Source organism: Heterocephalus glaber, unplaced genomic scaffold (assembly GCF_053883595.1).
Source record: "Heterocephalus glaber isolate CG9 unplaced genomic scaffold, H.glaber_assembly_v1.0 deba00001588, whole genome shotgun sequence".
In the NCBI taxonomy this organism is placed as follows: domain Eukaryota; kingdom Metazoa; phylum Chordata; class Mammalia; order Rodentia; family Bathyergidae; genus Heterocephalus; species Heterocephalus glaber.
The window spans coordinates 609,168-636,437 of NW_028258366.1; the positions used below are offsets into that span (position 1 = coordinate 609,168).

Sequence of the window (27,270 nt, forward strand, 5' to 3'; positions counted from 1 at the left end):
CATGCAATTAGGAGTGAAAAATGTGAAATTAAAATGGACCCAGCAAAAATCCAGAGGATCATCAATACCTACTTTGAGAACATATACATCATTAAGATGGAAAATACAGAAGAAATGGACAGATTCCTAGATACATATGAATTAATAAAATTGAATAAAGAAGAACTAAAAATTCTAAACAACCCAATATCAACCAATGAAATTGAAAACATAATTAAAAACTTACCAACTAAGAAAAGCCTGGGTCCTGATGGCTCCACTACTGAATTCTACAAGACATTTAGAGAGGAACTATTGCCACTACTGTTTAAACTCTTCAATGAAATTGAAAGAGAAGCAAAAGTCCCAAATTCATTCCTGGAAGCAAGCATCACCTTGATCCCCAAAGCAGAGAAAGACTCAACTGAAAAAAGAACTACAGGCCAATCTCAGTAATGAACATAGATGCAAAAAATCCTTAATAAGATACTGGCAAATAGAATGCAGAAGATCATCAAGATCATACACCCTGACACCCTGACCAAGTGGGATCCATCCCAGGGATCCAGGAATGGTTCAACATATGCAAATCAATAAATGTAATACACCACAATAATAGAACCAAGGACAAAAAACACATGATCTTCTCAATAGATGCTGAAAAAGCATTTGACAAAATGAAACATACATTTATGATAAAAATCCTATAAAAATTGGAATAGATGGTCTCTACCTCAATTTGATAAAAGCCATTTATGGAAAAAACCAACAGCCAATATCATACTAAATGGTCAAAAACTGAAATCCTTCACACTAAAATCAGGAACAAGACACGGATGTCCACTATCACCACTCAGTCTTGTTCAATATAGTCTTGGGAACCCTAGCCACAGTAATTAGACGAGAAAGAAATAAAAGGAGTCAAGATAGGAAATGAAGAAGTTAAATTGTCACTATTTGCAGACAACATGATACTTTTTATAGAAGACCTCAAGAACTCCACCAAGGCAGCCAAGAGGAGGCTTCCGGGCCGCCATTCCACCATTCCCAGGGCAGAGGATGTGAGCCAATCCCAGCGGCCAGGAGGAGGCTACCGGGCCACCATTCCACCACTCCCAGGGAAGAGGAGGTGAGCCACGTGGGTGCCACCAGCACCCCCCCACCCGTCAAAATGAGAAGACATGTAAACAAGCCTCAAAACCATACTTCCAGATCACCTACAACAACCCCAAAGGGAAACAAGATGGAACAATCTGCTACTCAACTGCCTGGACTCCCTGAACTGGCAACAAATGAGGATCTGGAAAAAATGAAATCAGAAATAATTTATCAGATAACCACAGAGATTGTGCTCATAGTGCAACACATGATTAATAAAACTAGAGAGGACACAGATAAAAAAAAATAGAGTAGCTGAGGAACATGATGGAATCCCAACATAGGAAACAAATGGAATCCATAAAACAGATAGAAACAGATTTCCAGGACATTAAAAACTCCATTGAAAGCTTACACAGCAGAATGACCCAATGTGAGGACAAAATTTCAGATATAGAAGATAAGATTGCAATTAGTGACCAGGAAAAGAAAAATTGCTTTAAAATTGTAAGGGACCACAAGAAATCAATCCAGCAGCTGCTAGATGATGAAAAGAATAACATAGGACTGATCAGAATCAATGAAGAAACAGGAGAGAGTGCAGATGACATTTAAAAAAAACCTGTTCACAGAAGTGATGGCAGAAAACTTACCAAGCAGGGGGAAAGAACTTGACATACAGATAAGTGAGGCATATAGGACTCCAACTAGCCTTGATAAAAAAAAATCTACACATAGGCATATCATAGTTAGGATTCCAGAAACCCAACAGAAGAACAAAATTCTACAAGCAGTTAGAGAAAAGGAACAAATCACATACAAAAGAAAGCCCAACAGAATCACAGCAGACTTCTCAATACAAACCCTCAAGGCAAGAAGACCCTGGAAACACATATTTCAAGACCTAAAGTAAAACAACCTCCAACTCAGATTGATGTACCCTGCAAAACTATCTTTCAGAATTGATAGAGAAATAAGATACAGTCATGATAAAGAGCACCTTAGGAACTTCGTGGATACCAAACCAGCACTCCAAAAATTTTTAGACAATATTCTAGGAAAAGACAGTGAGGATCACAACCCCAGGAAGCCCAGCAGAATGAATCCACTGGGTGTGACAAATTAAACACAATGGGTGAGAATCCAACAAAAAGAAAAAGTCATGACAAGAATAATTCAATACATATCCATTATAACCATCAATGTTAATGTCTCAATTCATCATTGAAAATAAATAAACCAGCAGAATGGGTCAAGAAGCAAGATCTAACAATATGCTGCATACAAGAAACACACTTAATTCAAAAAGAAACTCATAGACTGAAAGTTAAAGGGTGGAAAACAATACCCAATGTGACAGGAACCAGAAAAAAAGCAGGAGTAACTATCCTCTTTGCAGATCAAATGGATTTCAGTCCAAAATCTGAAACACTTCTGGTCCTAAGACTTTCAGATAAGGGATAGCCAACTTGTATGTACAAATCAATTGTGAACATGTGTCTTCATTCCTCTTAATAAAAACTTAGGAACAAAACTGTTGGTTCTTAACAGTAATAGAAGTAATTTCTACATTGTTTTCCAAAATGGATTTATCATTTTACATTTGCATTAGCAGCATTCGAAAGTTCTAACTGGTTCACACCTAAGCTGACATCTGTTCTTTTAAAACTTTTAACTTCATCTCCCTAATGAGTGTATAATTCAGTCTTGTTATTGTATTGATTAGCATCTTAGTGTTGCACACCTTTCCTTGTGCTGTACTGGCTATTTATCATCTTCTTGTGTCTACTTTTTAATTGGTTGTCTATTAATGAGCTGTAAGAGTTCTTTATATATTCTGGTCATAGGTTATATGCATTATAAATATGGTCTGTTTAAGGACTGCTTTTCATTTTCTTAACAATGACATTTAAAGGTCTAAATTTTGATGGAATCTCATTTATCAATTTTTTTCTTTTATACATCATGTTTTTTGAATCCTAGAAAATTCTTGCCTACCCTAAATTCATGAACATTTTCCCTTATGATTTGTTCTTAAAGTTTCATAGTTTTAGTCTTTCATATTTAGGTTCATAGATACTTTCAAGTTATCTTTATGTATGGAAATAAAGGGTTGAGGTTAATTTTTTACATACAGATAACAGGTGTTCTAGTACCATTTGCTGAAAACACTATCTTTTCCTCTGCTCTTGAGTTGAGTTTATGTTCTATAAAATATTAATGTTAAATAATCTTGCAAAACTCAGTGGACCATGTATGTGTGGTTCTTTCCTTATTTTCTGTTTTATTCCAATGATCTCTATGTCTTTCCTTATGCCAACACTGCCTTGATTACTATAGCTTTAGAGGAAGTCTTAAAACTAGGTAATAAGGGCCTGGGATTTAAGCTCAGTGGTTCTGCGGCCTGCCTTGCAAGAGCAAGGTCCTCAGTTTGATCCCTGGTACCAAAAAAAAAAAACTAGGTAATAAATGTTTTCCAACACTGTTTTTTTTCTTTTTTTTACTTTTCTAGGTCCTTTGTACTCCTACATAACTTTTAAATTTCAATATCCAATTCTTCATTTATAGCAAGTAGACATAGACCTGAATTTTTATATATACTTTGTGTTTTCTAATCCTGCTAAATTCAAATACAAGTTCCAGGGGCTCCTAGGGATTTCTTAGTATTTTCTCTGGAGATGATCATTTCATCTACATATAGATTTTGCTTATACCTTGCCAATCCTATCCTAATTGTTTCTTTTTATTGTCAGATTATTTTGGTTTGGGGCTGTTTCAAAGATTAATGGACAGATGAAGAGTAAGCATATATGCCCTTGTTCCCCACCATAGGGAGAAAGCATTGTATCTTTTCCATTCATATAAGGCATTTTTGCTGAAGTATGGTGTACATGTCTTATCCATTGAGAAGGTTCTGTTCTACTTCTAGTTTCCTGATAGTTTTTACCATGAATAGCTGTAAATTTAATCCAATACTTTTTCTGCAACTACTGACAGGATCATATGGTTTTCCTTTCTTCTGTTAAAATAATGACTTATGGGGGTTGATCTTCCAAAGCTGAACCAACACTGCCATCCCTATATTAAAACCACTTTCTACATACTGCCAGATCTGACTTCTAATAGTTTGTTTTGTTAAACAAATTTTTATCTATGTTCATACTTTTTTCTTCTATTATCTTTATCCAGTTTTAGGATTAGCACAATGTTGATTTCCTAAAATGAGGGGAGAAGTGTTCCTTCTTTTTTCTGCTTTAAATGTTTGACATAATTCATCAGTTAAAATGTATATGAGCCTGTTGCTGTCATATGGTTAGGATTTCAAGCTAGGAATATATTTACTTTAATAGGTGCTATTCAAATTTTATATTTCCTCCAGAGTCAGTTTCATTAATTTGTCTTCCAAGATACTTCTTAGAAGTTATCAAATTTATTTCAAAAAGGATTTTTGTAATATGCTTCCTATATCCTTTTAAATTCTGTAAAATGTGTGGTACTGTCCTCTAAATTTTGATATATATTTTTTAAATTTTGATATTTTAATTTAAAAAATGTATAATTGATATTGTTTAATAGGAAGAAAAGGTCTAAAGGAGTAGGGGAAGTAGGAGTGGTAGGGGAATGAAAGAAGGGAAAAGAAAAAATATGGGAAAAGGAAAATAAATGGAAACAAAGTCTTTGCAAATAGAGAATGGTGGAGGGGGTGAAGAGAGGGCAGGGGAAGGGGAAAAAATAAGAACCAAGATACATCATGTAAAGGTACAAGATCCCAATGATGAATGTAACTGTATTTTATACCTAAAATGTATCAATAAATTTAATGAAAAAAAAGAACTCCACCAAAAGTATTCTAGACTTAATAACCAAATTCAATAAAGTGCCTGGTCAACACCCAAAATAAGGTCAACACACAAAAATCAATAGCTTTCCTGTACACGAACCACAAACTGAGAGAAAAATAGGGTAAACAATTGCTTTCACAATAGCATCCAAGAAACTGAAATAACTAGGAATCAACCTAACAAAAGAAATCAAAGACCTCTTCTCTGAAAACTATAGCATTCTGAAAAGAGAGATTGAAGACGTTATCAGAAAATGGAAAGACATCCCTTGCTCCTGGGTAGAAAGAATCAACATATTGAAAATGGCCATACTTCCAAAACTGCTATATAGATTCAATGCTATCTCAGCTGAAATTCCAGCAGCATACTTCACAGACCTTGAGAAAACAACCCCAAAATTCATTTCGAACCAGAAATGACCTAGAATAGCAAAAGCAATTCTAGGCAACAGAGATATGGCAGGGGGAATCACAATTCCCAACTTGAAACTATACTACAAAGCCACTGTGATAAAAACAGCATGGTACTGGCCATTAAACAGACCCAAGGATCTGTGGAACAGATTAGAAGATGCAGAAACAACCCCAGAGACACTCAGGCACCTCACATTTGACAAAGGAGCCAAATACCTTCACTGGTGGAAAAATAGCCTCTTTCATAAATGGTGCTGGAAAAATTGGGTTTCAACTTATAAAGATTAAAACTAGACCTATATCTCTCACCATGCACTAAATCAAAATGGATTAAAGATGTAAATATTAAAACAGAAACACTAAACCAGCTGGAACAGAGGTTAGGTAGAACTCTTGAAGACACTGGTGTAGGAAAAGATTTTATGAACAAAACTTCAGTTGCCCATGAAGTAGCACAAACAATCAACAAGTGGGATCTCTTCTTATCTCTTCTTATTAAAAAGCTTCTGCACAGCAAGAGAAACCACCAACAGCATGAAAAGACAACCCACAATGTCAGAAAAAATTTCACCTGCTCTTCCTCAGAAAAAGATCTAGTATCTAGAATAAAGAACTTAAAAGAATCAAACCTCCCAAATTTAAAGACCCAATCCAAAAATGGGCATCTGAAATGAATAGACATTCCTCAGACAAAGAAGTAGAAACAGCAAATAAACATATGAATAAATGTTCAACATCACTGGTCATTCAAGAAATGCAAATGAAAACAAGGCTGAGATTTCACTTCACCCCCAAAAGAATGGCTGCTATCACGAAATCAACCAATAACAAATGCTGGTGGGGCTGTAGGGAAAGAGGAACCCTGCTCCACTGCTGGTGGGAGTGTAGACTGGTGCAAGCACTGTGGAAATCAGTATGGAGATACCTCAAAGAACTACGACTGGAAGTCCCATTTGACCCAGCTATTTCCCTGCTGGGTATCTTCCCCAAAGAATTAAAAGAATCACAGCACAGTGATATATGTGCACCCATGTTCATAGCAGCACAGTTTGTAATAGCTACAACTTGGAAACAGCCCAATTGTCCATCAACTGGACACTAAAGAAAATGTTGGTTTTTAAAAAATAAAATGGAGTATTACTCAGCCATAAAGAATGAGAAATTAGAGACATTTATAGCTAAATAGATGCACACTGAGATGATGCTCTTAAGTGAAATAAATAGAACACATGTGTAAATACCAAACAGTCTCTCTGGTGTGAGAAACTGAAAGTGTAAATAAGGACTAAAAAAGGTATAACAGATAATGTGAAATAGGAAGAAAAGGGGAAAAGGGGAAGGAGAAGTGAAAGGAGTAAGGGAAAGGAAAGAAGGGAATGGGATTAATATGAGAAAATGAAAGAAATGGTAGCAAAGTCTTATAAATAGGAAGAAGAGGAGGGGTTAAAGGGAGGGCGGGAGAATGGGGAAAAAAGTAAGAATGAAGATAGATTACATAAAGGTACAAATATCCAATGATGAATGTCATATTGTATACATAAAATGTACCAATAAAATTAATTTTATAAAAAGAAAGAAAAAAATCACTTTAGTTCTGACATTATCATTCTCAATTTTGGCTGCTTCAGAAGGTCATTTGTCAAAATATTTCTCACATACTTAAAAATGTTCTTTTTACAAAGTGGTACAACACCTTAAAGAATCAGAACATAGTAAATGTTTTTGCCTATACAACCAAAAGGCCGTTCTTCCAACAGAATAGGGCATATTCCTTTCAGAACCAATCACAGAAACAGAAAGCACATTGAAAATGTATGTAGACAGTTTGTCTTCCCTTTTCCCCTATTCTATAATAATTGAAGAGAATTTAATTTACATAATCTTTCCAGATGAGACTCAACAGCACACAAAGAAAACACCCAAATTTCTGCAAAGGCAATGTGAATTAAAACAATTACACAACTAATGAAGACTGAAGGGACAAATGTTATTTGCCATTTTTTACTTGTTTGCTCATTTTTAACCCTCAGAAGTGTAGAAATGATACCTGATAAACAAAAGTCACAATCTTCACAAGTGGAACTATAAGAAAAAATGAATCAAATGAAACATTTATTAATAAATGAAGCCTATTTTATTACTTCAAGTGTTAATGATAAAAAAATTCAGAACTGTTGCATTTTGAAAAGGGGAACTACATAATATATCACAATGAACAGGTGAACTTGATCCCTTTCAATGTCATGACAATCGAGCAATGTACAGTACATTTTATGACACCCATTAGTGATTATGAAACAAATATGCATTCATCTTTTCATCTTCTTTTTTCTTCCTTGATCATCGGGTGCTCCATTCATTATATGCTTCTGTGTCTACAAACAAGTAGAAAGATTACTTTTCATGACGAGACTAATATAAACATGAACTATAGTCACAAACACATTACAGCACTATAACAATAAAAGGTAACTTTTTCTCCTTAAAACGCTTGCCTTCGGGCCGGGGATTTAGCTCAGTGGTTTCGCTGCCTGCTGTGCAAGGGCAAGGACCAGAGATTGATCCCCATTACCAAAACAAACAAACAACAAAATGCTTGCCTTCACCTTGCTAAGATGTCACTGGGACAATAAGTCAAAGCTTAGAAGGCAATAGTAAAGGTTGCAATCCACTGTTTGCCTAATATTTCTTAAATTATTCTAAAATTATGACTTGTGGTCCCAAGAGAAGGGTGCACTCTTAGTATGCATGACATACACCTCCCCAGATTTTCGGGAACTTTCAGTATAACATTATTTTCTTAATGCAATCAAGTTAAAATTTTACTTTAACTGACTCAACTCTGTTATTCATAAAAACAAAGCAAAAAAGCCTGCCATCAATACCCAGGTAGTATTCTCAAAATGAAAATGTGAAATTTAACAATCTGTATGTCTGCATGTGTTCATGATACTTACTGAAGGCTTTGGCCTTGTTTCTGTTTCTCTGGCTTCTCCTTTCTTTCTAGTTCCATGTTTTCTCTTTCAGTCAATATAAGTAAAGTATTACATCTCCTTTGGCATTTTTGAGTTATAAATATAAATGTATGTAATAAACTTGTATTTTCCATCTCAAGTTGCCACGATTTGAACTTTTAAACACAGGTATGTTTTAGGAGATAACATAAAGCCCGTCATATATCCCTATACATTAAAGACAAGCAAAAGGAATTTATTGTCATATACAATCCATATCATGATTAAAAAAAGACTACTTCATGTTTTTACCTCATTCTTTAAAACCATACTAGTGTGCACTCTTCGTAAATACTTCCCTTTGTTTTAGGAATTACAACAACAAATGTGAATATCTTATATATGTAATTCTTCTAACTTACTGTTTGTGCCTGAGAAGTCCATGCTATTTATAACCAAAAATTTTAGAAAATCAATAATACAAGTATTTGAGGGTCATAATCAACTAGAACTTCAGTATTACAGCAAACACTAATCCACCCGTGTCACTGTCGGCTGGCAGCTTTGATCCTGACAGGGTGAAAGTGGTTTTTCTCCTTGTAATAAGTGAACCCTCTACACAGACAGCACAACACAGTCATTTACAAATACTTCATAGGACACAACACACTAAGCTGAGAAATACTGATAGTAACTCACAGACAGGTGGTAATGAACAACTGAAAATTCCCTCTCCCTGCTCAAGTGTGTTGTGGCATACATACCACCAATGTGCTACAGACATGCTAAAGTTTGAATCCTGGGTGAGGACTATGCCCCAGTTTTCACCACGGGGCTAAGCATGTTAGGATTTCTTTTTGTGCCTGAATATCTTCAGAAGTAACTCAGTTTTATATCACGGTATTGTATGGTAAGTGACACTACCTCCTGTTACAGCCTGTAAAAATCATTATTCCTTATTAACTAAATTCTTTTTATTTACAAAGATACAGATTTTACGGCAACTAAATCTATCACTCATTTACCTATATGTTTATATTGTGTTTTGTCTTCTGAAAAACTTTTTTTCCAGTGGTCAAATATGAAAATACTGCAGTGTACTGTGATATTATACTCTAACTATACCAAGAGATCTTACTACAAAAATTAAGATATTTAAACTTTGTTGAACCCTGTATATCACAAACTAGAGAGTCTACATTTTCATCATCCTACAGAATACAGGCTGAAGTTACAAGTTCAAAGGTAGTGAAATACAGAAGAAAGGAACACTCCATCAGAGTTAAACTTTTCTGAATTGTAATTTTACCTTATTAGAAATGAAGATCTTTTGATGGAAACAGACACCAGAAATATGAAAAGCCTAGCATTAAACCACTACAAAAAATAATGTCTTCGTACATTCAGCTATTTAAAAATAATTCAGATACAGGATTCTGATGTGCAGGTGCCTGAACGTAAAGAAAATTTTTCTCTATAGAAATCCCCGGCCCCTAAACAATCTATTTTAAACTCAGTTTTATTATAATTATAATTATAACTAAATATAATTACAAGTCAGATATTCTATCCAGATAACCTCAACTGCATTATATAACCTTTGTTCTGTAAGATTTTATAGTCTTCATTATTATTATAAAAAGAAGTACAGGGCCGGGGATTTAGCTCAGTGGCTCCGCCGCCTGCCTCACAAGCGCAAGGACCCGAGTTCGATCCCCTGTACCAAAAAAAAAAAAAAAGAAGAAGAAGAAGTACAGACTCAAACTTTCTGATCATGCTTCAGAAGGTAATCCTAATCCCTCTGACATAGTAAATTAAAGATGCAGGTTAATGATACTGACAACAGTTACAATTTTGAATATTTTTATTTGAAGAAATTTTTAATGTTAACCACTTAACAGTTTACCCCAAGGGTCAGTTGGGCAGTGTATTTGTTGACAGACTGGCAATCCCAAGTATTGCTCAGGCAGGTGTCATTTGAACTAGTCAATTTTTGTTTGCATGAGATACACTCATACTTGTCATTTTTATATTTCCTGTTATATTATCTTAGAAAAAATTAATGAAAAACTGCAATTGTTGGTCATCCTGTATTTAAATAATTGGATTGGTAAGTGGTTAAACTCACATTTTCTTTACATTAAAAAATTAACTCTCATGTGACAGGAGGTATACTGGCTACAATACTGATTAATACACAAAGTACCTTTGTATCAAGTGATTTTTGATACTTACTCTTCTTTGAATTCTTGCCTCTCCCCTTCCAATCTGAGCCAGAATCTTTTCTGTGTCCTGAAGCTCACTGCATCTTTCCCTGAAAACAGCTACACAACAGTAAAAGCTGGAGACATGGAATGAAGGGAGGAAGGGTGTAAATATGAAAAACTTTTTATATGTCTACTGTACTTTATTTGCTAAGGAATAAGAGACATTTCCATGTAACCTACATTTCCATATAAAACATTTTGAGCAGAGCCAGAAAGGAAGCTTCAGTAAAGCTGTGGACAGCAAAGATAGAGCAGGGGAGATCTTGATTACTGAGATGGAACAGAATAGAAAAGATGGCCTGAGAGCATCACAGGAAATAGCAGGACTCCAGCCTTTGCAGTCTCAGACTTATAAAGGTGAAAGATTTTGCTTTGAGGAGAAACCTCAGAGCACCATGTTCCAGAATGGCAGTGGCCTAGGGAAGTTGTTCCAAAATGGTGGTTGTGGGACTGCCTAACCTTTGTTCCTTTTCTCCAGCCCCATTGTGATTAAATGTGAGTTAATGGATAAAGATGCTTGTTAGTTTTGGGACGCTAGATAAAAATCTGTAACAGACCTAAAGTCCCAGAGTAAACTACTCAACTCTTTGTTTGCCCGGAACTGATATTCCGGGCACCACAATTGTTAGAACAAGCTGCCAATGTCTGCTGACCATCAATATGTGACAGTTGACCACTAACCTTTGTCCCCTTTTCTTTAATTCTATATGTTAACTTCCCCCTCAACCCCCTATAAAAACAGCCTCGGATTCTGAGCCAGTTGCCTCTCTAAGCTATTTTGCTTTGGGAGTGCTGTCTGGCCAGACTAATAAAGGTCTGTTTCCCAACTTGTCCGGTGTGTTCCTTCCTGGGTGTTCTTCGCTGTAGTCAGCTCCTCGGAGCGTTTGGTAAGGCTCTTGGTCTTACATTCTGAAGGCACCGCTGGGATTCCTGGGTGTGCTTCATTAGTCAGCTCCTTGGAGAGTTTGGTAAGGCCCTCGGTCTTACAGTGGTGGCCTAGGGAAGTTCCTCAGGATCGATCCAGGCACCCTACAGCCAAGAGAGAAGGAAGCCTGGCTACTGCTCCAGCTGGCTGCAGACCTTGGCATCACCCACATGGTTCTGGTTTTAGGCACCTGCAAAACCCAAGAGTGGTGGAGTGAGGAAGGCTTCCACCCAGGTCTGAGAAGGCCTGGGAGGCCGGCAGTGTGCCCTGAGAGGGCAGGGTGTGAAGCTGTGAGCGTGAAGCCAAGGGTGCAGTGGAGACCCCAGAAGTTTGGAGAAGCCAGGAGCGTTGATCGTCTGAGGAAAGATTCAAGGAAGGAGCAGAACCAGCCCAGGAGGGAATCCATGGGAGCTACAACAACAGGAAGTACCATAGGGGTAGGGCCACCCAAGCCTTTTCAAGTTCACAACTTGCTACAGATTGCCTCCGATGCTGGAAGTGGAACTTTGTGATTTGATGTTTGCCCTGCTGGATTTAGGACTTGCTTTGTCCCATTCCTTTGTATCCCCATTTATAACTTTTGGAATGGAAATGTCTGTCTTGTGCCATTGAATGTTGGAAGTGTTTAACTCTCTTTTCATTTGTACAGGGGCTTCCAACTAAGAGTTTGCTTTAAATCTCAGAGGAGCCCTTGGACTTGGACTTTTCAGCAATGCTGAAACTATTAGGACTGTGGCAACTCTTAGAGATGGACTAGATGCTTTTTTGCCTAAAGGGATATGCATGAGTCTTTGGGGGTGGAATGTTATGGCTTGTGTTTAGATGTCCCCCCAAAGCCTCTTGTGGGTGAGGTGGGACTTTCTTTTTCAGAGGTAGTTGAATTTGGAATGTGTGATGCTGGGATTAAGGACATATGATTACTAAATCACTACACGTGACAGATTAGTTTGGCACTGCCCTAATCCCGGTGTCTAAAATAAAAGGGGCAGACTGCTGTTAAACCTCTCCCTTGTTGCCTTTCTACCTTGTGTGCACCATGTTGTTTCTCCTCTGCGATGCCTGTTTGCCATTCCTGTCTTGGAGCCAGCGGATTAAGGACTAAAACTTCTACAAACTTTAAAACAAATAAACCCCTTCCCTTCTAACTTAGGGCATTGGGTATTTTGTCTCAGCCAGGAGAGAAAAGTAACTAATGCACATGACCTGTTCTGGCTTTCTCAGCTATAGTTAGCATTTAAAAAAGTCAAGACAGGTCTTAAAATCTTTGTGCCTCATCCCTGGTACAAAAAAAAAAAATCTTTGTGCCTCAGCCTCTGGAACTGCTGGGATTACAGGCTGGAAGTTCTCAAGTTTAAAGACAGCCTGGGCAATTTAGCAAGACTTTGCCTTCCACAACAGAAACAGAACAGAACTATTATGTCACTTTGCGGAAAAAGATCTGTTCTAAATTTTTTTTAAAGCACACAAAAAGGCATGATGGTGTGGAAAAATTAGCTGATCAAAACGTAATTCAGCATAAGAAAATAGGAAGCTTCCAACAGTTCTGAAAGCCTCACAACTTATGTATTAAAATAACAAAAGAATTACCTGAGTGTTCAGTGACTTCTTCTGGAGTTGTTCCTTCCACTTCTCCTGCTGTGTTTTCAATAGCATCACAATTTCCTACCACTAAAGTAACTTCATTAGTCATTTAAGTGAATAACTTCATTAGTTATGGAAGTGTCAGAGATATAAGTTTTAAAAGAAACTGACAGAGTTAATGAGTACAAAAATTCAATAGACTAACTCTTAGAATGTCTTTTTTCTACAGTTTCACTAGACCTTGAAATTCTTACATGAAAGAGTTTTTAAATGCATAGTAAAAAGACTGCAGGATAGTTTGCAGTATGCATTTTCATTCCTTTCAGATTTATAGAGGTATTAACACACTTGGTGGTGTTATTCTCATTCCACAGGTAAGGAAACTAAAGTTAAAATTTGATAAGTAATTGAGCCCCAAATCCAAACGCAATTTGGTGATTTAAAATATTCCAAGAATCTCTAAAGGAAGAAAAGAAATCTAAACTTATCTCTAATAGATAAATGAAAAGAAAGAAGTACAAAATCATTTAATAGTGTATGAATAAACTTCAGAATCTGGGTGCTATGTTCTTTACAGTATCATTATTTTCATGTCTTCTTCCCAAAAGGATATTCCCAAATAATCAACATTTTAATTTATCTTAATAGTATCCTAACAGTTCACCCAGTACTACTATATTATGGCTATTGCCACTCTATACTAATCTTAAAAATCTGGGTCCTTACATTTCCAACTACCTCTCATATTCAAAATCTCTTTTACAACAAGATAATACTTAAAAGAGAACATAGCTTGTGGCTTTATACAATCACTCTCCAAAATGGAAGAACTATTCTGATAGTTTTCTAAAGTCTCTAATGGGTCATCTTCAGGAAGATTCTTTTTTTTTTTTTGGTACCAGCATCAAACTTGGGACCTTATGGTTATGCGGCAGGTGGCAGAACCACTGAGCTAAATCCCTGGCCTTCAAGAAGATTCTTGAAGAAGAACTGAGACAATATTACATTTGTAATTTACTAGTATTGTGAAGGTCATTTCATTTTTATTCTTCCTGTAGCTACCTGCAACCCTAAGCCTAAATTCAAACTTCATTATTGCAAAAACTTAATGAAATAGTACAAACTTACTCTTTGTTCCTCATCTCCTGTCAAACAATCAGACCTAAGTGTTGGTACCATCTCTTGAATTTGGTCTTAGTCTTACGATTCCAAAACCACATGAGGACAAGGAATGTTTCTATAGCAGTTCATGTATCCAAGAAGAAAAACTGTTCGAAGAGTTCTTCCCAGGTCCTAAAACTGATCATAATAGCCACGAAGCAATGAAAAACAAAAACAGTGGGCCATTTTTATACCTCCCAACATACACAGGAAAATTTAAAAGAAATGTTATGGGTTTATGATAGTTAATATAAGGCAAGGACTTCGTGTGTGTGAAAACCTCCAAGCATTTTGTCACATAATCTTCACAAGTCTGTGAGGGAGGTATTATCACCCTGTCAGATCCAGTTAGTGTGACATTCCCAAGGTTGCCCAGCATGGCTAGCATTGTTGGACCTCATCCCCGAATTAGATTAGTGATGAACTCTCAAAGCATGACACAGTCCTGGGATCTTATTGGAGAACTTTATTTTCCAGCCGGGACCCATGTACACTCCAACCAAGTCAGAGGACAAAGGCCCCAACTGAAATGAGGACTGCATATTTAAAGAAAAAAACCACAGAAAAAGTCCCTCCTCCCATTCCCTTGGGTTACAGATTGTTGCAGAAGCTGGTCACAGAAGCCAGGATAAGGACAGTTAGTTCCTCCCATTCCCCTGGGTAACTGTTTGTTGCAGAACACCTGAAACACAGTTTCTGTTTATCAGTTAGGGGTGGGGTTTTCTCCGGAGAGAAAGAGTGCAGTTGGAAGTTCCATATTTGCAAAATGGAGGAGAATGTTCTCAACATGGTACTCATTTTGCTAAGTTGGGTCTCACAGCACTGGAGGAGATTTCTTTTGACTCCACACTTTCTCCTATCAAGAACAGGGCAAGGGGGAGGTGAAAGAACTACCTGTTCTACCAAACAACACAGAAATACTTGCAAAATCCTGGATTCACATATAAAACACCATAAGGTTGGCAAAATCTACCTGTGCAAAAAGGGTCCTCACAAGGTGTGCTGCAGCTCCCAACTTAGGGGACATTTCTAGGTGGGCATGCTGCTGCTCCCAGCACAGAGGAGGCCTCCGGGTCGGCATGCCACGGCTATCAGCCCAGAGGACACTTCTGGGTAGGCGTGCCTCGGCTCCCAGGCCAGAAGAGACTTCTGGGTCAGCATGCCATGCCTTCCAGGCCAGAGGAGACTTCCGGGTTGGCGCGCCACGGCTCCCAGCCAGGAGGACGATTCTGGGTAGGTGTGCCATGGCTCCCAGCTGAGAGGATGCTTCTGGGTGGGCATGCTGTGGCTCCCAGCACAGAGGAGGTGAGCTGCCTGGGTGCCAGGAATACCCCCCTCCCCGACCCCTGTCAAAATGAGAAGACAGGTAAACAAGCCTCAGAACTGGAATTCCAGATCACCTACAGCAAACCCAAAGGGAAATGAGATGGAACACTCTGATACTCAACCACCTGGACTCACTGAACTAGTAATGAAAGAGGATTTGGAAAAAATGAAATCAGAAATAATTTCTCACATAACAGCAAAAATTTTGCCCATAGTGCAAGACATGATTAATAAATCTAGAGAGGACACAGATAAAAAAGTAGAGGAGCTGAGGAACATGATGGAATCCCAACACAGGAAACAAATGGAATCCATAAAACAGATGCAAACAGATTCCCAGGAGATGAAAAACTCCATTGAAAGTCTACATAGCAGAATGAGCCAAAGTGAAGACAGAATTTCAGATTTGGAAGATAAGATTGCAATTAGTGACCAGGAAAAGAAAAAATTCTTTAAATTTGTAAGGGACCAAGAGAAATCAATCCAGCAGCTGCTAGATGATGCAAAGAAAAATAACATAAGACTGATTGGAGTCAATGAAGAAAGAGGAGACAGTGCAGATGACATAAGAAAACTCTTCACAGAAGTAATGGCAGAAAATTTCCCAAGCAGGGGAAAACAATTTGACATACAGATAAGCGAGGCATATAGGACTCCAACTAGCCTTGATCAAAAAAAACTACACACAGACATATAATTGTTAAGATTTCAGAAACCCAACAGAAGAACAAAATTCTACAAGCAGTGAGAGAAAAGAAACAAATCACATACAAAGGAAAGCCCATCAGAATCACAGCAGACTTCTCAGTGCAAACTATCAAGGCAAGATGAGCTTGGAGTGATGTGTTTCAAGCCCAAAAGGAAAATAATCTCAAACCCAGGTTGATGTACCCTGCAAAATTATCTTTCAAAATTGATGGTGAAATAAGATACTTTCATGACAAGGAGCACCTTAGGAACTTCGTGAATACCAAACCAGCACTCCAAAGAATTTTACACAATAGCCTAGGAACAGACATTGAGGATCACAACCCCAGGAAGCAAAGCAGAATGAACCCATCTGACATGACAAGAAATTAAATGTAAAAGGGGAGAACTCAACAAAAAGAAAAAGTCATGGCAATGACAAGTCAATACGTTTCAGTTATAACCACCAACGTTAATGGTCTCAATTCACCAATCAAAAGAAATACACTGGCAGAGTGGGTCAAGAAGCAAAGTCCAACAATATGCTGCATACAAGAAACACACTTCATTCAAAAGGAAACTCATAGACTGAAAGTTAAAGGGTGGAAAACAATACTGCATATGACAGAAACCTGAAAAAAAGCAGGAGTAGCTATCCTCTTGGCAGATCAAGTAGATTTCAAACCAACATTAATTAAGAGAGATGAAGAAGGACACTACATCCTTGTAAAAGGAAGAATCCAAGAGGAAGAGATGACAACCATAATATATCTATGCACCAAACACTAGTGTACCCAACTATATAAAACAAATACTAACGGACATGAAAAGCCATATATGCACTAATACAATTGTAGTGGGGGACCTCAACACCCCACTGTCACAAATAGATAGATCAACTAGACTAAAAATAAGTAATGAAATACTAGAACTCAATTGAACTCTTGAACAAATGAACTTAACAGATGTTTACAGAGTCTTCCACCCCACAAAATCAGAATACACATTCTTCTCAGCTGCACATGGGTCATTCTCAAAAATAGGCCACATACTCACACATAGAACATGTTTAAGTAAGTGCAAAGGAACTGAAGTTATCCCCTGTATATTATCAGACCATAGTGCGATGAATTTGGAGATCCATAGCAAAAGAAACTCAAAAAATTTCATAAACACATGGAAATTGAACAACACACTTCTGAATAACCAATGGGTCACAGAGGAAATTAAAGAAGAAATCAGACAGCTCCTTCAATTAAATGACAATGACAATACAACATATCGGAATCTATGGGACACAATGAAAGCAGTCTTACGAGGGAAATTCATAGCACTGAATACACATATTAGGAAAACAGAATGAGCCCAATTAAACAACCTGATGCTGAACCTCAAGCTTCTAGAAAAAGAAGAGCAGGACAACCCCAAAGCTCATACAAGGGAAGAAATTATAAAGATCAGAGGAGAAATCAATGCAATGGAGACTAAGAGAATGATACAAAAAATCAATGAAGCCCAGTTGGTTCTTTGAAAGAATCAACAAAATTGATAAACCTTTAGTCAACCTTGTCAGAAAAAGGAAAGAAAAGGCCCAAATTCATGCAATTAGGAATGAAAAGGGTGAAACTACAACAGACCCAGCAGAAATCCAGAGGATCATCAATACCTACTTCCAGAACCTATACGCCAATAAGATGGACAACACAGAAGAAATGGACAGATTCCTAGATACATATGAATTACCAAAGTTGAATGAAGAAGACCTAAAAATTCTGAACAACCCAATATCAACCAATGAAATTGAAAACGTAATTAAAAACTTATCACCTAAGAAATGCCCGGGCCCTGATGGCTTCACTGCTGAATTCTACAAGACATTTAGAGAGGAACTGCTGCCACTACTGTTTAAACTCTTCAATGAAATTGAAAGGGAAGCAATACTCCCAAATTCATTCCTGGAAGCAAGCATCACCTTGATCCCCAAAGCAGAGAAAGACCCAACTGAAAAAGAGAACTATAGGCCAATCTCACTAATGAACATAGATGCAAAAATCCTTAATAAGATAATGGCAAACAGAATGCAGAAGATCATCAAGAAGATCATACACCCTGATCAAGTGGGATTCATCCCAGGGATGCAGGGATGATTCAATATACGAAAATCAATTAATGTAATACACTATATCAATAGAGCCAAGGACAAAAACCATATGATTATCTCCATAGACGCAGAAAAAGCATTTGACAAAATCCAACATGCATTTATGATAAAAACCCTACAAAAAACTGGAATAGATGGTCTCTACCTCAAACTGATAGAAGCCATCTATGAAAAACCAACAGCTAATATCATACTAAATGGTCAAAAACTGAAATCTCTCACACTAAAATCAGGAACAAGACAAGGATGTCCACTATCACCACTCTTGTTCAATATAGTTCTGGAAACATTAGCCATGGCAATTAGACAAGAGAAAGAAATAAAAGGAATAAAGATAGGAAATGAAGAAGTCAAATTGTCATTATTTGCAGATGACATGATACTCTATATAGAAGACCCCAAGAACTCCACCAAAAGTCTTCTAGACTTAATAACCAAATTCAGTCAAGTAGCTGGTTAAAAGGTCAACACACAAAAATCAATAGCTTTCCTCTACACCAATGACAGACTCACTGAGAGAGAAATAGCGCAAATAATTCCTTTCACAATAGCATCCAAAAAACTGAAATACCTAGGAATCATCCTAACGAAAGAAATCAAAGACCTTTCTCTGAAAACTGTGGCACTCTGAAAAGAGAGATTGAAGATGATATCCGAAAATGGACAGACATCCCCTGCTCCTGGGTAGGAAGGATTAATAGAGTGAAAATGGCCATACTTCCAAAACTGCTATATAGATTTAATGCAATTCCAATTGAGATCCCAGCAGCATACTTCATAGACCTTGAGAAAACAATCCAAAAATTCATTTGGAACAAGAAGAGACCCAGAATAGCAAAAGCAATTCTAGGTAACAGAGACATGGCAGGGGTTATCACAATCCCCAACCTGCAACTCTACTACAAAGCTACTGTGATAAAAACAGCATGACACTGGCAAAGAAACAGGCTTGAGGACCAGTGGAACAGATTAGAAGATGCAGAAACAACACCAGACACACTCAGCCATCTCATCTTCGACAAAGGAGCCAAACACCCTCACTGGAGGAAAGATAGCCTCTTTAACAAATGGTGCTGGAAAAATTGGGCTTCAACTTGCCAAAGATTAAAATGAGACCTGTATCTCTCACCATGCAGTAAACTAAAATCAAAATGGATTAAAGATCTAAATATTAAAATAGAAGCTCTGAACCCAGTTGGAACAGAGGTTAGGTAGAACCCTTGAGGACATTGGTGTAGGAAAAGATTTTATGAAGAAAACCTCAGTTGCCCATGAACTAGCACAAACAATCAACAAATGGGATCTCTTCTTATTAAAAAGCTTCTGCACAGCAAGAGAAACCACCAGCACTGTGAAGAGACAATCCACAATGTGGGAAAAAATCTTCACCTGCTCTTCCTCAGACAAAGGTCTACTATCTTGAATCTATAAAGAACTTAAAAAGATCAGACCTCCCAAATTTAAAGACCCAATCCAGAAATGGGCATCTGAAATGAACAGACATTTCTCAGATAAAGAAATAGAAATAGCAAATAAATATATGAAAAAATGTTCAACGTCACTGGTCATTTGAGAGATGCAAATGAAAACAATGCTGAGATTCCACTTCACTCGAGAAAGAATGGCTGCTATCATGAAATCAACCAATAACAAATGCTGGCGGGGCTGTGGGGAAAGAGGAACCCTGCTCCACTGCTGGTGGGAGTGTAGACTGGTGCAAGCACTGTGGAAATCAGTATGGAGATACCTCAAAGAACTAGGACTGGAAATCCCATTTGACCCCGCTATTCCACTGCTGGGGATCTTCCCCAAAGAATTAAAAGAATCATACCACAGTGATATATGTGCACCCATGTTCATAGCAGTGCAGTTTCTAATAGCTAATACTTGGAAACAGCCCAAATGCCCATCAACTGGAGGCTGGATAAAGAAAATGTGGGTTTTTTTATAAAATGGAGTACTACTCAGCCATAAAAAATGAGAAATTAGAGACATTTATAGCTAAGTGGATGCACATTGAGGCAATACTCTTAAGTGAAATAAATAGGACACAGATGTGTAAATACCAAATAGTTTCTCTGGTGTGAGAAACTGAAAGTGTAAATAAGGACTAACTGTATAATAGGTCATGTGAAATAGGAAGAAAAGGGGCAATGGGGAAGGAAGTGGGAGGGCTAAGGGAAAGGATAGAAGGGAATGGGATTAATATGAGAAAATGGAAAACTAGGAACAAAATTTTTGTAAATAGGGAGGGCTGGAGAGGTTGAAGGGAGGGCTGGGCAAGGGCGAAAAACAAGAACCAAGAGAGACTATGTAAAGGTGCAAATTTCCAATGATGAATGTCATTATATTGTATACCTAAAATGTACCAATGTTTAGAATGAATAATCAGTAATGTAAAATAGGAATAAAAGGTCCAAAGGGGTAGGGGTAGGGGTAGTGGGATGCACAGGGGAAAGGAAAGAAGGGAAAGGAAAAAATGATGAGAAATGGGAAAAATGGAAATAAGGTCTTTGTAAATAGGGAAGGGTGGAGGGCGTGAAGGGAGGGCTAGGAATGGGGAAACAATAAGAACCAAGATGCATTATATAAAGGTACAATTGCCAATGAGAAATGTAATTATATTGTATATCTACAGTGTACCAACAAAAGAATTTAATACAAAAAAAATAAAGAAATAGACTACCAGAATGGATTAAGAAGTAAAATCCAACAATATGCTGTATACAAGAAACACACCTAACTCAAAAAGAAATTCACAGACTGAAAGTAAAAGGATGGAAAACAGTTCCCCATGTGACAGGAACCTGGAAAAAAACAGGGGTAGCAATCTTCATTTAGGGACACAGCAGATTTCAAACCAAAGCTAATTAAGAGAGACAAAGATGGTCACTACATCTTTGTGAAGGGGACAATCCAAGAGGAAGAGATGACAATCCTAAATATATGTGCACCAAATATGAATGCCCCCAACTATGCAAAACAAATATTAATGGACATGAAAGACCACATAAGCACTAATACAACTGTAGTGGGGGACCTCAATACTCCACCATCACAAATAGACAGATCATCTAGACAAAAAGTGAACAATGAAATTCTAGAACTGAACCAATCTACTGAACAAATGGACTTAATAGATGTATACAGAGTGTTCCACCCCACAAAATCAGAATACCCATTCTTTTCAGCTGAACATGGGTCATTCTCCAAAACAGACCACATGCTACTGCATAGGACATGTCTAAGTAAATGTAAAAGAACTGAAGTCACCCCCTGTATATTATCAGACCAGAGTGCAATAAAATTGAAGATCAATAACATAAGAAACTGCAAAACCCCTACAAACACATGGAAATTGAATAACACCCTCCTGAAAAACCAATGGGTCACAGAGGAAATTAAAGAAGAAATTAGACAGTTTCTACAAGTAAGTGATAATGCCAGTGCAACATAAAGGAATCTATGGGACACAATGAAAGCAGTTCTGTGCAGGAAATTCATAATAGTCAATGGCCATATCAGGAAAACAAGAGAGAACTCCAATAAAGAACCTAATGCAGAACCTCAAGCTCCTATAAAAAGAAGATTATAACAAATCCGAAGCTCTTACAAGACAGGAAATTATAAAGATCAGAGCAGAAATCAATGCAATGGAGACTCAGAGAATGATAAAAAAAAAAATCAATGTATCAAAGAGTTGGTTTTTAAGAAAGAATAAATAAAATTGATAAACCTTTAACCAACCTTATCAGAAAAAGCTCAAATCCATGCAATTAAGAATGAAAAAGGTCCTCCCTCCTTCTCTCTCCCTGTCCCCCTCCCTCCCTCTCCCTCCCTCCCTCCCTCTCTCCCTCTCTCTCTTCCCTCTCTCCTCTCTCTGCTGTTCAGGCTGGCCTTGAAATTGCAGGGATCCTCTTGCCTCAGGCTCTCAAGTACTGGGATCACAGAACTCAACAAAAATCCAGTAGAAGGCTTTTCAGCAGGTTTAATAGATGACAATATCTCTACAGGTGGGAAGTCCTTATTATTGGTCCTCCTGATACACTTTATGAAGGTGGTGTTTTTAAGGCTCATCTCACTTTCCCAAAAGATAATCCCCTATCCCCTCCAGCCTCCTAAAATGAAATTCATTACAGAAATCTGGCACCCCAATGTCGATAAAAATGGGGATGTTTGCATTTCTATTCTTCATGAACCTGGTGAGGATAAATATGGTTATGAAAAACTGGAGGAATGCTGGCTCCCTACACACACTGTGGAAACCATCATGATTAGTGTCATTTCCACGCTGGCGGACCCTAATGGCGACTCACCTGCTAATGTGGATGCTGTGAAAGAATGGAGGGAAGACAGAAATGGAGAATTTAAAGGGAAAGTTGCCTGCTGTGTAAGAAAAAGCCAAGAAACTGCTTTGGAGTGACATTTATTCAGCAGCTAGAAATGTCACTTATTTCAGGGTCTCCAACTGAGAAACATGGCACTGTTTTCCTGCACTCTACCCACCTATTGCTGGACTTCTGTTGTAACAAGTTGGCAAACACTGGCTGGAACTGGGCTGCAATAAAACATGCCAGTCATCAATGCTGACAAGAGCCTAACAAGTGCCAACTTTCAGATGATTATGCATTCTGAATTCTAGTGAACTGTTTTTTGGTTTGTTTTTTGGTACCGGGGCTCAAACTCAGGACCTTGTGCTTGCGAGGCAGGCACCAGAACCACTGAGCTAAATCCCCGGCCCCTCTAATGAACTGTTTTAACCTTCAGGAAGAACTATAAAGACCTGTACATAGCACAACATGATCCGGATAATATATATACTGTTCATGTACAGCCACATACACACCTTGTACCAAATAATGCTTTCTTGTAGCAGACGAAGAATCCGGTAAATTCTAAAAGATTTTAGCAGGTTCTCTTTCCTTATTCATTGTTTATCAGTTTTAAAAGACTCCTTAAAGCATGTGAGATGAAAAGCAATTAGGATTAAAAGTTTCCATTTAAATTTCCTTTGAACCATTAAGGCTTCATTAAACTCCTTTCACTTACTAAACTTTTCTATCTTCTTTGTTTTGACACACTCTCTTTTGCTTTTGTCTCTTCTACCTGCCAGAAAGTTAAGTCATTTAGTTCAAATACTCAAACAGTTAATAAGCAGTTACTTGATTTTTAATGATGACGCCAGAGGAGTGGTCATCACTAGGTGCTTTTGTCCTTTTTGTATTCTAGTTGCGCCCTTGGATTGGATGTAGCAATAACATTTTTTGGCCATTGAGAGCTCTTGAGCCCAGTCATTAGCCCCAGGAACTGAAAAAAAAAAACAACTGTTGGTTTTTAATTCAGCTTACTGAAATTTACCCCAAACAGTACCAAATTCTTATTTGGTTTTATTTTTGCCCACAATTGCCCAATATTAAGGCTGGATAAATAAAGCATGCATAGCTACTGGCTTTGTACTTCTGGGTTTGCTATTAAAAATGCTATTTGCCCTCATACCCTTCTTAGTCCTTCATATTTCTTTGCCTCTATTCTTCTCCACTGCAGATTTTTCCTCACCTATTGTATAAAGAAATTGTGATGTATATTTTCATGTAATTTGATTTTGGAATTCTACCACCTTATGTAGTGAGTTCTTCCAAAATACAATTGTTTCCAATAAAAAAAATAAAAGAATGAAAAAGGTGAGCTCACAACAGATCCTACAGAAATCCAGAGGATCATCAATACCTACTTCGAGAACCTCTACGCCAAAAAAATGGAAAACACAGAAGAAATGGACAGATCCTTAGATACATACGAATTGCCAAAGTTAAATGAAGACAACATAGAAATCTAACATCCCAATTGCAATGAGTGAAACTGAAAATGTAATAAAAATTTTACCAAAAAAGAAAAGCCCAGGTCCTGATGGCTTCACTGCTGAATTCTACAAGGCATTTGAAGGAGAACTATCACCATTACTCTTTAAGGCTCATCAAGGAAACTGAAAGGCAAGCAAGGCTTCCAAATTCATTCCTGGAAGCAAGTGTTACTTTGATTCCAAAACCAGGGAAAGACCCAATCCAAAAAGAGAACTACAGGCCAATCTCCCTAATGAACACAGATGCAAAAATCCTCAACAAGATACTGACAAACAGAATACAGAGGGGCATCAAGAAGATCATACACACCCTGGCCAAGTTGGATTTATGCCAGGGATGCAGGGATGCTTCAACATAGGTAAATCAATAAATGTAATACACCATATTAACAGAGTCAAAGACAAAAAACATACGACCATCTCAATAGATGCAGAAAAGGCATTCGACAAAATCCAGCACCCATTCATGATAAACACCCTACAGTAAACTGGAATACAAGGTATTTATCTCAACCTGATTAAGGCTATCTATGAAAAACCAACAGCCAACATCACATTAAATGGTCAAAAATTGAAAACTTTCACACTAAAATCAGGAACAAGACAAGGATGTCCACTATCACCACTCCTGTTCAATATAGTTCTGGAAACATTAGCCACAGCAATTAGACAAGAGAAAGAAAGAAAAGAAATAAAGATAGGAAAGGAAGAAGTTAAACTGTCACTATTTGCTGACAACATGATACTCTACATAGAAGACCCAAAAAATTCTGCCAAAAGACTTCTAGACTTAATTGCCAGACCCAGTAGAGTAGCTGAATACAAGGTCAACACTCAAAAATCAATAGCCTTCTTATACACGAATAGGAGACTCACTGAGAGAAAAATTAGGGAACCAATTCCTTTTACAATAGCATCCAAAAAAATGAAATATCTAGGAATCAATCTAACAAAGGATGCAAAAGACCTCTACAATGAAAACTACAGCACTCTGAAAAACGAGATCGAAGAGGATACAAGAAAATGGAAAGACATCCCTTGCTCCTGGGTAGGAAGAACCAATATAGTGAAAATGGCCATACTTAAAAAACTGCTATATAGATTTAACAGAATGCTGACTGAAATTCCAACAATGTATTTCACAGAACTAGAGAAAACAATCCAAAAATTCATTTAGAACCAGAAGAGACCTAGAAAAGCAAAAGCAATTTGGGGCAACAGAGACATGGCAGGGGCTATCACAATCCCCAACTTGAAACTACACTGCAAAGCTACTGTGATAAAAACAGCATGGTACTGGCAAAGAAACAGACCTGAGGATCAGTGCAATAGATTAGAAGATGCAGAAACAGCTCCAGACACACTCAGCCATCTCATCTTTGACAAAGGAGACAAACACCCTCACTGGAGGAAAGATAGCCTCTTTAATAAATGGTGTTGGAAAAACTGGAGTTCAACCTGCCAAAGATTAAAACTAGATCCGTTTCTATCACCATGCACTAAACTAAGATTGAAGTGGATGAAAGATCTAAATACTAAAATAGAAACACTAAACTTGCTGGAAGATAAATTAGATACAACTCTCGAAGACATTGGCGTAGGAAAAGACTTTATGAACAAAACCTCAGCAGCATGGGAACTAGCACAAAGAATCAATAACTGGGATCTCATCTTATGAAAAGCTTCTGCACTGCAAGAGAAACCACCAACAGAGCTAACAGACAACCTACAATGTGGGAAAAAATTTTTAGCAGCAGTACCTCAGACAAAGGACTACCATGTAGAATACATAAAGAATGGAAAAAAATAAGACCCCCTCAAATTCAAAGATCCAATTCAAAAATGGGCATCTGAAATGTACAATCATTTCTCAGACAAAGAAGTAAAAGCAGCAAATAAACATATGAAAAAATGATCAACATCACTGGTCATTTGAGAGATGCAGATGAAAACAACACTGAGATTCCAACTCACCCCTGAAAGAATGGCTGCTATCAAGAAATCAACCAATAATAAATGTGGCGGGGGTGTGGGGAGAAAGGAACCCTTCTCCATTGCTGGTGGGAGTGCAGACTGGTGCAACCACTGTGGAAATCAGTATGGAGATACCTCAAAGAACTAGGACTAGAGGTCCCATTTGACCCAGCTATTCCCCTGCTGGGGATCTTCCCCAAAGAATTAAAAGAATCATACCACAGTGATATATGTGCACCCCTGTTTACAGCAGCACAGTTTGCAATAGTGAAAGCTTGGAAACAGCTCAAGTGCCCATTAACTGGAAATCGGATAAAGAAGATGTGGTTTTTTTTATAAAATGGAGTACTACTCAGCCATAAAGAAGGAGAAACTAGAGACATTTTTAGCTAAATGGATGCATATTGAGGACATACTCTTAAGTGAAATAAATCAGACACACGAGTAAATACCAAATAGTTTCGGGTCGGAGATTTAGGTCAGTGGTTTCATCACCTGCCTCACAAGCACAAGGACCTGAGTTCGAGCCCCAGTACCCAAAAAACAAAATAGTTTCTCTAGTGTGAGAAACTGAAAGGGTAAATAAGGATTGAAATGCTTAAAATGAATAACTGATTATTTGAAATACCAAGAAAAGGTACGAAGGGGTAGAGGAAGTGGAGGGGAAGGGGAAGGGGAAAGGAAAGGGAAAGGAAAAATTAGGAGAAAAGGAAGAAGTGGAAAAAAAGTCTTTGTAAATAGGGAAGGGTGGAGGGGGTGAAGGGAGGGCCGGGGAATGGGGAAAAAATAAGAACCAAGATACATCATGTACAGGTACAAGCATCCAATGATAAATGTAAATGTATTGTATATTTAAAATGTACCAATAGGGCCGGAGATTTAGCTTATTGGTTTCTCTGCCTGCTGCACATGCGCAAGGACCCGAGTTCGATCCCCGGTACCAAAAAGAAAAAAAAAAAGTACTAATAAAAGAATTTAAGCAAAAAAAAAAGAAAAGAAAAAAGCTGTCCTGAATTTTACTTCAAGACATTCTGATTAAGTG

The 27,270-nt window shown here is 37.6% G+C and overlaps 1 protein-coding gene and 1 pseudogene across 9 annotated transcripts in view; one reads left to right on the plus strand and one right to left on the minus strand.

The window, feature by feature from the left end:
• Positions 1-27,270, minus strand: part of LOC110346568 (uncharacterized) — a 123,560-nt gene that overhangs the window by 86,861 nt on the left and 9,429 nt on the right. The window contains exons 4-7 of one of the 9 annotated variants that reach the window (XM_087193415.1): positions 11,460-11,582; positions 10,522-10,610; positions 8,290-8,514; positions 6,848-7,707 (exon numbers count right to left, since the gene is read on the minus strand). The exons of 6 other annotated variants lie outside the window; for them this stretch is intronic. In XM_087193415.1, the coding sequence (XP_087049541.1) occupies positions 11,537-11,582 (46 nt within the window). In that variant the 3' untranslated portion in view covers positions 6,848-7,707; positions 8,290-8,514; positions 10,522-10,610; positions 11,460-11,536. Of the gene's footprint in view, positions 1-6,847; positions 7,708-8,289; positions 8,515-10,521; positions 11,583-27,270 lie in introns of those variants that run through there. 2 more of the 9 variants (XM_087193414.1, XM_087193413.1) reach the window with 2 other exon arrangements.
• Positions 15,260-23,784, plus strand: LOC147823359 (ubiquitin-conjugating enzyme E2 G1 pseudogene; annotated as a pseudogene).